At 35.7% G+C, this 11,342-nt stretch overlaps 1 protein-coding gene across 1 annotated transcript in view; it reads left to right on the top strand.

The window, feature by feature from the left end:
- Nucleotides 1–202: 202 nt before the first annotated feature.
- Nucleotides 203–11,342, top strand: part of LOC107703183 (laminin subunit beta-1-like) — a 37,898-nt gene continuing 26,758 nt past the window's right edge. The window contains exons 1-11 of the mRNA XM_016505742.1: nucleotides 203–315; nucleotides 765–937; nucleotides 2,070–2,208; nucleotides 5,455–5,528; nucleotides 6,261–6,449; nucleotides 6,538–6,601; nucleotides 6,695–6,897; nucleotides 8,073–8,193; nucleotides 9,702–9,890; nucleotides 10,807–10,983; nucleotides 11,094–11,206. Coding sequence (XP_016361228.1) covers nucleotides 288–315; nucleotides 765–937; nucleotides 2,070–2,208; nucleotides 5,455–5,528; nucleotides 6,261–6,449; nucleotides 6,538–6,601; nucleotides 6,695–6,897; nucleotides 8,073–8,193; nucleotides 9,702–9,890; nucleotides 10,807–10,983; nucleotides 11,094–11,206 — 1,470 coding nt within the window. The 5' untranslated portion in view covers nucleotides 203–287. The remainder of the gene's footprint in view (nucleotides 316–764; nucleotides 938–2,069; nucleotides 2,209–5,454; nucleotides 5,529–6,260; nucleotides 6,450–6,537; nucleotides 6,602–6,694; nucleotides 6,898–8,072; nucleotides 8,194–9,701; nucleotides 9,891–10,806; nucleotides 10,984–11,093; nucleotides 11,207–11,342) is intronic.

Here is an 11,342-nt window from a genome sequence, read left to right as displayed (position 1 = left end):
TCGAGTGTACTTAAACCTATACTTCAGTGCTCTTTTAATTACTTTTATCCGTTTTTCACTGGCCGTTGCTTACCTCAAGACCACCTTCGAAAATGGGGGAGGGAGCGCGCGAGACGAGTCGAAGCGTTGTGCGCATGCGCAGAAGATTAGCGGCTGAGGAGAAAAAGTTTCGCGCAGCTCCAGCTGCAGTAAAGCAGCAGCACAGTCTGCAGGAATCAGACTCAGCTCTGTACTTTCCAAGCAAAATCAGGATTACTGCACCCCGGCTGAAGAAAGAATCTAAAAACATGCTGTTACAGCTCGCAGCCCTTTTAAGTAAGTTTCATTTTAGTTTTATTGGGGCAAAGTCACATTTATGCAGAGGTTTGACCTATATATAAAGCATAGTTTCTCAAACTTTAAGCAAAAATGAAATGATAATTTATGTAATTGTATCAATTATATGTATTTTACACCATTGCCTGTTCATTTGTGAATTATATGCTGTCTTACTGCACATAAATTAGCTTTTTTACGTTTAAGGTTTAATAAATATACTTAATTTGTTTCATCTTAATAATATATATTAATATAAGTATATGTGTGTGTGTGTGTGTATATATATATATATATATATATATATATATATAAGCAAGCATGTCAGCCTCTTTTTAGCTTTTCTTAAACTGAAACTTAAAGGACCCTAAAAATGCAAGCAAACAAAGCCTATATGGTATTACATTTCACTACTACCAGATGCATATAAAAGTTTTTCTTCCACAAAGTTTTAGGGGCATGGGGTCTCGCAGATGTGCCTGAGCTGGGAGATGTTTGCACAGAGGGGAGCTGTTATCCTGCCACAGGAGATCTTCTCATTGGAAGAGCACACCAACTCTCGGCCACCTCCACATGCGGACACCAGAAACCTGAGCCTTTTTGTATCGTCAGTCATTTGCAGGTAACCTATGTGCTGCAAACCGTTATCCTTCATTGTTGATTAAATATAGCTGTTTTGGCATTAAAAGTTTAGCAATGAAGTTTGAATTAAAATTACAATGTGCTATCATCATTACGTAGTGGTATAAATTTGTTTTATTTTTCAAGTTGCAAAATGTTGCAAAGACAAGCATTAATTTTATGGTCACGCCATGCCATCAATTGATATATGTTCATCCGGAATGAAAACTGCACCCCCTTGGGCTCTATACTCAGCCTGATAATTGTATTGTAATGCCACAATTGAGAATTTATGTGTTTTATTTCCACTTGTGGGATTTCTTCTAACACCCTTTGGAGCTTTTATCTGTAACATCTTCAGAAAGAGATTTATTGCTGTCCTGTTATTTCATGTGGGTGTTTTTGGAACATGTTTGTCTTTAGAGATTTGTTTCCTTCGACTCTTGAATGTCTAGACTACTTCCTTCTAGACAAAACGCCTTAAAATGTTTTACGTAGGGCCATTGAACATCTTATGTGGGTCTTCTGAATCTTCAAAAATGCAATCTGCAGGTTTATAGGGGTTTGTTGATGCTATGGCTGAGTGATAATCGCTCATGCCACACCATAATAGAGAGATAATTACTTCCAAGTTTTGACTCGAGACATATTGGATCAGTTCTTTTGATCAGTTTATCTTCATCTCTTTTCACGTTTAATAATTTAAAACAAGGTGGTGTCATCAAAGAAAAATCTTTGCAGTGCAACATATTGAGTTGGAGCTGAGGTCAAATGGTGGCGGCTATGAGGTGGAGGTGGACAGGAACTTATTTTAACGCACTAGTCACATTACAACACAATATATGTCCCAATTTTCAAGCTAATTGCCCTCAAGTGAGTCAAATTGCTCTAATAGGTATTTAATTAAGAGAAAATGTCACAAAGCAGCTCTGAACATCTGGCCTGCATATGAAACCAATGCTCTCTGTGGGCCATCAGACTTTGAAAAAGCTGTGTCATGTAAGCCAGACCAAGTGGGTTGACTTGCTTCAGTATCTCAGAGACCCTTACAGTCATTAATTTCATTTGGAGAAGTTCTTGCGTCACAAGAATGCCATTGACATTATCTGTTTTTTCCACCCCGTCCATCACAGGAAGAGAAGAAGTGCTTTGTGTGCGATTCCAGGGGAACCTACGATGAAAGCACGCACCAAGTAACCAGCCACAGAATCGAAAATGTCGTGACTACGTTCGCCCCGAACCGCCTCAAGACTTGGTGGCAGTCAGAAAATGGTGAGTTGTGTTGTGACTCCAAACCAAACAATTGCTCATCTTCCTTTCTTTTCAATACTATTCAGTACTATTTTAGGTGTTTGCTCAGTCTTGGATGTGAAAGACCGTGTAGTTCTCACGGGAATGTAGGAAGGCTGTGAAACAAGGTCTTATTAGAGGGAACTCTCCCTCATTAGTGTGTCCGTTAGTTCCCCTATAATCAGACCAATGGAGGGACTAACTACTTCAAAGCAGTTGCGTAATTGCTGACCAGTTAAGGTGATGACCAGTCTTTAAAGTGTGGAATGACATCTCTTTTTCCCTTGGGAAAGAGTTTTCTACCTGCCAATTGAAGATTGTGTCATTTATCCCATGCTGTTTCAATCCAATAAATTAAATTATGGACCTTTTTCACATTTCTGGGTTTCTCAGAAGCGGAAGTCGTCATAGTTGGGTTAACTTGAATAGCAGTGAATGGGAGAGTACCACAAATATATTTTTTACTTTCCCATTTGCTCAAATAGCAAAAGAAAAACTCCACGATAGTGTTTTCGTGACTTTCAATAAAAGGAAAAAAATTGAGAGAGACTGATAACAGCAGTCAGAAGAGAGAACGATGTCAAATTTACCGTCCCTCCCATAGACGCTGCATTAGAAACACTATTTCATATTAAAGTTAGCGTTAGCTATATATATATATATATAAAACAATAAAATTTAAATGTTATTCTTTTTCTTAGAAAAAAAATATTCACTGCTTATTAATGTTTGAAAAAAGTCTGCCAAATCAAAGTCATGTAACTCAATCAATATGCAGAAAAAAACATAAAACAGAAAATATCAGGACCTCAGCAGAAGTCAGTATGTCTCTTAAAATATCAAATAGTTTAATCTTTTCATGACAAGGTTAGTTCAGGTTGTAAAATGTCATGTGGTGCTCTGAAAACCTGAAAATATTTATAAATTATTAATTCATTATAATTGTGAAAAACACTTTTTACCTTTTTAAATATATTTTAAAACATCAAAATGATGAATAAGGCACAGATGGCAAATAAGATACTCTCAGACACTTATTAATGTACTCAATTGTTTTTTCTTGATTTTAAAAACACATTACATTTTTAGTTATTCAGTAAAATGATATAAAAGTTTTCAAAATCATTTATAGTCATTTATAAGTACTAGCATTTTGCTTATTTTTTTTGTCATAGGCACTCTTATTTTTACTCTTAGACTTGTGTGACCCTTAAACAACTGTCATTGGTTGTTATGTTATACAACCTAATTTTGAATATGCAGAAATGCAAATGTAGTTTTGAGAGCAACTTTCAGTGAACAATGACTTAAAGTCTATTCTATTCCTCACATCGTGTTAGTTTTTTAGGAAGATTGTAAGACATACTTTACCTCGGAAAACTCCCATTACCCTACAACCACCCACTCGGTTGAGTTGCGAAACACCTTCTTCAGCCAACATCGAGAAGGTCCAGCTGTTGCAAGCGATTAGAATGTACAGTTCTACAAGCCATATGTTCCTCGATGAGACAAACAGACAGAGGAAATAGAAATCCAGAGATTTACTGGTTATTGCAGTGGAGGAGTGTGAAATGTAGTGGGACAGGAAACGAGGGGCCATGAATGCAACCAGAGAAGCCTGTGAATGTATGGTTTAGGAGAGAGTATGGGGTAGGAGGACAAAGAAGATACAGCAGCCAACTGGGCCAAAAGCCTGGGAATACCAGGGGTGACCTCATATTTAATTAAAGATATGACTCTGTTTATTCTTATTTTTGATGTTTATGGACCCCCAAAGCACTTTCCCACTAAAAAAGCAGATGTTTAGTGTAACTATAGAGCAGTAGAGGTCTGCAGTACTATTAGGGCAATTGTGCATTGCTTCTTAATGTACAAGATGCAGATGTTCCTTTTAAAATGGTGTAAATTGTACTGAAACTATGTTGCTTAACCCTTCCTTTACAGTTCCAGTACCTTAATGGAGAAAAATTGGTAACACTTTACAATACAGTCCCATTAGTTAATGGGATAGTTCACCCAAAAAATGAAAATTCTGTCATTAATTACTCCCCCTCATGTCGTTCCAAACCCGTAAGACATTCGTTCATCTTGGGAACACAAATTAAGTTATTTTTGATGAAATACGAAAGCTTTCTGACCCTCCGTAGACAACAGCGCAACTGACACATTCAAGGCCCAGAAAGTTAGTAAAGACATCGTTAAAATAGTCCATGTGACTTCAGTGGTTCAACCGTAATTTTATGAAGCTACGCGAATACCTTTTGTTCGCAAAGAAAACAAAAATAACGACTTTTTTCAACAATTTCTTCTCTTCTGTCAGTCTTCATCGCACGTTCACGACAGTACCATAATGTGTAAAAAACAACTGTTCATTGTTATTTCTTGTTAGCTCAGGTCCATAAAATAATATTAACAAATGCAACCTTTGACTTTAACAATGTATTAATAAATGTTAAAATTAACATTGACTAAGATTAATAAACACTTAAGCAGTATTTTCATTGTTAGTTCATGTTAACATGTGCAGCTAACTAAGTTTAACAAATGAAACCTTATTGTAAAGCATTACCAAAACATAATACCAAAGATCTTTTTAATCTCAATTGTTTCTTCTAGCCAGCAATTAGATTAAATAGAGAACAAATAGAGACTTTCATTTCATTTAGAAACTTTAAAGGATTTGCTTAAAACTACTATTTAGTAAAACACTTTTTTTTTTCCCCGAAAATAATAATTAATATATTAACATATATTCAAGGTAGGGTTCATAACAAATAATGATAGAGAATAAAATGAGAATTGTCATTATTATCACCCTTGTTTGTAAAACAATAGAATATATTAAAAATATATATTTTCTATATATTTTGTTGTTTTATGCATAGAATGAAAGTGAATGGGGTCCAGTTTTAAGCTTTTAGATTGCAAAACAGTGATGCCATAGAAGATGATTTTTGGTTCCCCAAAGAACTTTTCAGTCAACAGTTCTTAAAAGAACCCTTTTTGTGTGTGAAGAACATTTTAAAAATTGAAATAGCTTTTGTATACTAGTGGAATGGAAAGGTTCTCCTGATGTTAAAAGTTCTTCAGGAAACCACAGATGCCGGTAAAGAGCCTAAAGAACATAATAAAGAACAGTTTGGGAGTTAACAAATGGAACTGCATTAATAAATGTGGAGAAATACAACTCTTTGTCTTAACTCATGTCTTTATTGCTCTCTTTCTCAGGCCTGGAGAACGTCACAATCCAGTTGAACCTGGAGGCAGAGTTCCACTTCACCCACCTCATCATGACCTTTAGAGTAAGTGCTGAGGACAGTCAGTTGGTGATGTGTGTTTTGGGGGGAAGGTGTCGCCACAGCCCTGGGCTGAGGTGAGATTTGCGGTCGTTAGGAGAGAATGTGGGAAGGGAAGGGGGGTCGATGTGGATTTTGCTGGGAGGAGGGGAAGTGTTGCTCAGTGTGTGGGAGCCGTGGGAGGTCTGGGATAAACCCAGCTGTGCAGCCGACTGAGACGACTGGAATGCTTCAGCTGAAGATTACATTTCAGCATGATCTCACTTCAGCAATACAGTTCAAAGAAATCAGAGAGCGCATATGAAAACGACTGGCGTCAAGAGAACAATAGTGCTCATGTGATGTTGATTGCAAAGATTGTTGGGAAACTGTACAGGAACAAAACTTTCATCACTGTTTGTTTGTTATAATTAGTGCCAAATTATGAAACGTGATGTAGTTTCAAAATAAAATAATATATATATATATATATATATATATATATATATATATGTAACATTTTATTATGAAAATACTTGACTAGTTTCATAATTTCTCACAATCTGCTGTTTATTTGTTGTTGGATTTAACTAAAAATTAAATTAATGGAAACTATATAGACATTTAAAAAACTGCTAAAAATGACAAGAACATAAACAAATTATGTAAGGAAGGATCAATTCTGATGATGCAGGATTATCATCCATATTGAAAGTATCGTTCTCAAGTCGACCGTGACCTCTTATGCTCCCTATCTAGACATTCAGACCTGCTGCTATGGTGATCGAACGGTCGTCAGACTTCGGGAAGACTTGGCAAGTGTACCGTTACTTCGCCTATGACTGTGAGACCTCCTTCCCCTTCGTCTCTCAAGGACCCATGACCAAAGTGGACGATGTTATCTGCGATTCCCGCTACTCCGACATTGAACCCTCAACTGAGGGTGAGGTGAGCTCTGGAAATGCACTGCACTTCTGGTGAATACTTGCTCATATACTGGATTTTCCATTTACTCTTGTTCCTTTGGCTTCTGAAGGCCATCTTTAGGGTTTTGGATCCAGCCTTCAGGATTGATGATCCCTACAGCCCCAGAATTCAAAGTAAGGACACAAATGAAAACATTTGAACATACATGCTTGTCATTAAGTGGCCTAATAGTGTGAACCAAATTTCTTCTTGCTTCCTTTTTATAGACATGTTAAAGATCACTAATCTGAGGGTGAAGTTCACTAAGCTGCATACTCTCGGGGACAATCTTCTGGACTCACGTATAGAGATCAAGGAGAAGTACTACTATGCGATTTATGACATGGTGGTGAGAGGAAACTGTTTTTGCTATGGTCACGCATCCGAATGCGCCCCCATTGATGGAGCTGGAGAGGTCATGGATGGCATGGTGAGTTTTATGCCATGCATAATGCAAGTTATTGATAACTTTGATTATTAAATGTTTGGTTTTTTTTAACATTTATATTTTATTATTTTTACATATATTTTTTACAATTATTTTTTTGTACAGTTATAGTATTTATTATTATAGTTATTTTTTATTTTTATTATATTTTATCATTTTTCCAAATTGTTCCCTCCAATCACCACCACAAACTGACTTAGCAATCACGTATGAGCTGAAATTATGAAATTTTAATGCAGCATCATACCAGAATGAATTGTAGATTAAATAAAGCTAATTTAATAGGAAGTCGTTTTTGATTTATGCCACATTTAAATGCAGCAGACCTTTTTGTGGCTTTTTAAACCTCTGCTTTGAAGAAAACATCTCACAAAAATTTGTCATGGAAGAAATCGTTTGAAGTCCCATCACAGTCTGCTGCTAATTCAGTTTGGATCTGTTTCACATTAGTATGAAAGTATGCGGACCGCCTCGTGGTTTCATTATTGAATAGTGTACAGTGCAAATAATCATGTGGCAGAGAAAATGCACGCAGTGTCTGTTGTTTACAAACCTTTTTTGGTTTTGTTTCATTTATGCTTGAAGTTGTATGTGTTTCTGTGGTTTTATATCAATGATTTGAAAAGCCAAAGACGAAATACACCAAAGGAACGAGGTTCCTGCGCAGTCTGCAGTCTTCTCTGTTTACAATCCGTCTGCACTGAGATGTGTCTCAGTCTGTTGCAGCTCTTACAAAAGAAATGAACATATATTATATCCAGATCTCAATCTCACTACCTTTTTATGTGCAAGAATTTTATTCAAAGGCACTGAAGTGACTCTAGATCATCTCCAGGCTCAGAGCAGTTATGTGAAAGCTCACATATAGACTGCATCTAGATCTGTGTCTGTGCCAGGACTGGAGCTTGTTTAATGTAGACCAGATGCATCCAGTATAAACATTTCCTGTTGCCATCTGGTTTAGGGCCGGATTTGTAGACTGTCCTGAGCAAACTTTTCCCTTTTAGGGTCTGAGTAGGAAATGAGCTCAAATTCATTTTGAGGACTTACTTGTTTATAATTTGTGGTGCCTTTAAATATCCTGTTCCACACATAGTCTCAATTTGATTACATTTATTTTGTTTTTGGTTATCATTGTTATGTCTGTTTTGCCGTAGGTCCATGGCCATTGTATGTGTAATCATAACACCATGGGGCTGAACTGTGAGCGCTGTCAGGACTTTTACCATGACCTGCCCTGGAGACCCGCGGAGGGACGCAACACCAACGCCTGTAAAAGTATGATCTTCTGCAATGTTCAGTTATGGGTCAATGAAATCATGCTCTTTTTTTTTTTGTCTGGATCTATTCATTTATTTAAAAAGAACTTCTTATGACAAAGTTAATTCTGGTTATAAAATGTCTTCTTGTACAACCCAAAAATGTAGTGATATTTATGTCAAAATATAATGAAAATGCACTATTACATTTGACTTGATGGTTACATCACATGACTTTGAGTCATTAAATATATATATTTTTAATTATACATAATGTTTTTAAAAACCGTATGAAACCAGTAGATTTTCAAAAGATTTACTTTGCAAATCAGGTGTTACAAGTTTTGTAACATTCTTTTTGATGTACTTTTGATTCTGCTTTATAGTTTTGAAACATTGGTATTATAGTATTGTATCAATGTTATTGCATGAGAGTTCCTAAACAATGCTGACATTCTATTTTTTAGTACAATTGTTACAGTTTCTAATGAAGTTTTGATATCAATATTTTAACTTTGGTATGCTACTAACTCAGATACATTAAACTTTTTGTAACAGTACAAACATGTTTTGTAACTGTTGTAACTTCTTTAAAGAACGTAGTCAAAAATTATTTGTTGTACAATTGTTACTGCTTTATAGTTTTCAAAGTGGTAGTTCTTTGTCGTACAGATATTACAGCATTATAGTTTTTAAATATCGTAATTCTCTTAAGACATTGTTATAGTCTTTAAATGTCATAATTCTTTGTTAAGCAATTGTTACTGCGTTATAGTTTTATAGTTTTTAAATGTAATTCTGTCATGCAGTAGTTACTGCGTTATAGTTTTTAAACATCATAATTCTTTGTTATGCAATTGTTACTGCGTTATAGTTTTTAAATGTAATTCTGTCATGCAATTGTTACTGCGTTATAGTTTTTAAATGTAATTCTGTCATGCAATTGTTACTGTGTTATAGTTTTTAAACGTGGTAATTCTGTCGTGCAATCGTTACCGCATTATAGTTTGTAAACATCATAATTCTTTGTTATGCAATCGTTACCGCATTATAGTTTGTAAACATCATAATTCTTTGTTTTGCAGTAGTTACTGCGTTATAGTTTTTAAACATCATAATGTTTTGTAATTATGCAATTGTTACTGCGTTATAGTTTTTAAATGTAATTCTGTCATGCAGTAGTTACTGCGTTATAGTTTTTAAACATCATAAGTTTTTGTTATGCAATTGCTACTGCGTTATAGTTTTTAAACATGGTAATTCTGTTGTGCAATCGTTACCGCATTATAGTTTGTAAACATCATAATTCTTTGTTATGCAGTAGTTACTGCATTATAGTTTTTAAACATCATCATTTTTTGTTATGCAATCGTTACCGCATTATAGTTTTTATACGTCGTAATTTGTCATGCAGTTGTTAATGCATTATAGCTTTTTTAAACATTGTCATTCTTTGTTATAATTGTTTATTTGTTACAATTGTTACTTGATCATCTGACATCTGACATTTCTTTGCTTCTTTCACAGAGTGTAACTGCAATCATCACTCTGATTCCTGTCATTTCGACATGGCCGTGTATCGGGCCTCGGGTAACGTGAGCGGCGGCGTGTGCGACGACTGCAAACACAACACCATGGGTCACAAGTGTGAGCAGTGTAAGCCCTTCTTCTACCAGCATCCGGAGAAAGACATCCGCGACCCCAACATCTGCGAGTGTATGTGTCCCCTCTCATTTCCTCTCCTGTCATTTCCTCTGAGCTTTTCTCTCCTTTCAGACGGCCGCTGCTCCTCTACCTGTCTGGTCTAACACCTGGGCTTTGAAGTAGTCCATTACCACAAGGCGAAGTGCCGCCCTTCCTCAAACCACACGCATCTAGGGTTTCACATTCCTCTTTTGTTGTGGTGACTGAGGTTTTTCAGTTTGAACTTTTTGACCACAAAGCAGAAATGTGGTCTCTGACTTTTACATCAAACTATGATAATAGCTTACAATGCAATACAATTCATTAATATTAATCCAATAATTAACATGGAGTAACAATAAAAATACCATTTATTTATTTGATTAATGTACATTTCTATGTGTATTTTTAGCATTTCAAGTTGTATACATTTAATTAGTATTCATTAATAACTTATAAACAAGCATGAATTAACAAAAAATATACTTATTAACTAATTATTTTGTAGATATTAAAATTAACTTTTAAGTATTAAGTATAAATTAGCATTAATTCTGAACAAACATATCAATGTTAATCGATATATATATCAATGTTAATATATTAACATCTATGTACAATGTAGATTAATAAATTCTGTAAAAATGTGTTCATTGTTTGTGAATGCATTAACTAATGTTAACAAACTAAATTTTATTGTTGTGTGTCCAGTGTTTGTTGTGTGAACAATGCTAAACAATGGAAGTATCTTTCGTGAACTTTGTACTAGATAGTTGTAACAAAATTAGTTGCGAAAAAAAGTATTGCGATAAAAAAGTTGACACAGAGCATCTTTACTGCTGCATTGATACAGTATAAGAATCATCATGGCTCCGTTTGTTAATTTTCCCAGCTGTCCACAGTTCTGTCCATTGTCTTTAAGTACGCTGTCCGGATTGATCTTTTCCAGCCTGTAACTGTGATCCGGTCGGCTCTCTCGACGGTGGAGTGTGTGATCCGCTGACAGACGTGTCTCTTGGGCTGATCGCGGGTCAGTGTCGCTGTAAGCCTAATGTGGAGGGTGAGCGCTGTGACCAGTGCAAACAGGGCCATTACGGACTCAGCGACGACCCTCTGGGATGCCAGCGTAAGTCCATGCCTTACACAATATAGCCAACCCAAATCATTAATTCATTCATGTGAAAATGGTTTTGAAAGATCTCAAATAAAAGTTGCTTTTGTTTTGTTGTTACCCAGCATGCACATGCAATGCTTTGGGGACGGTTCCAGGTGGAAGTCCATGTGATACAGACTCAGGAAACTGCTACTGTAAACGTCTGGTTACCGGAAGGAACTGTGACCAGTGTCTGGTGCGTGTTCTGTTTACTTTATGAGTTCATTCATATCTCTTTGTGCAATAGCACTGTGGATGATTTTAGAAACATAACATTGTGCTTTTATAATATGTAATGTGACACTTTTGTAAATTATTGTAAATCACACATA

This window comes from Sinocyclocheilus anshuiensis, unplaced genomic scaffold (genome assembly GCF_001515605.1).
Source record: "Sinocyclocheilus anshuiensis isolate Anshui unplaced genomic scaffold, SAMN03320099.WGS_v1.1 scaffold1139, whole genome shotgun sequence".
NCBI classification, from domain to species: Eukaryota; Metazoa; Chordata; class Actinopteri; order Cypriniformes; family Cyprinidae; genus Sinocyclocheilus; species Sinocyclocheilus anshuiensis.
This window is presented reverse-complemented; position numbering and strand designations above follow the sequence as displayed.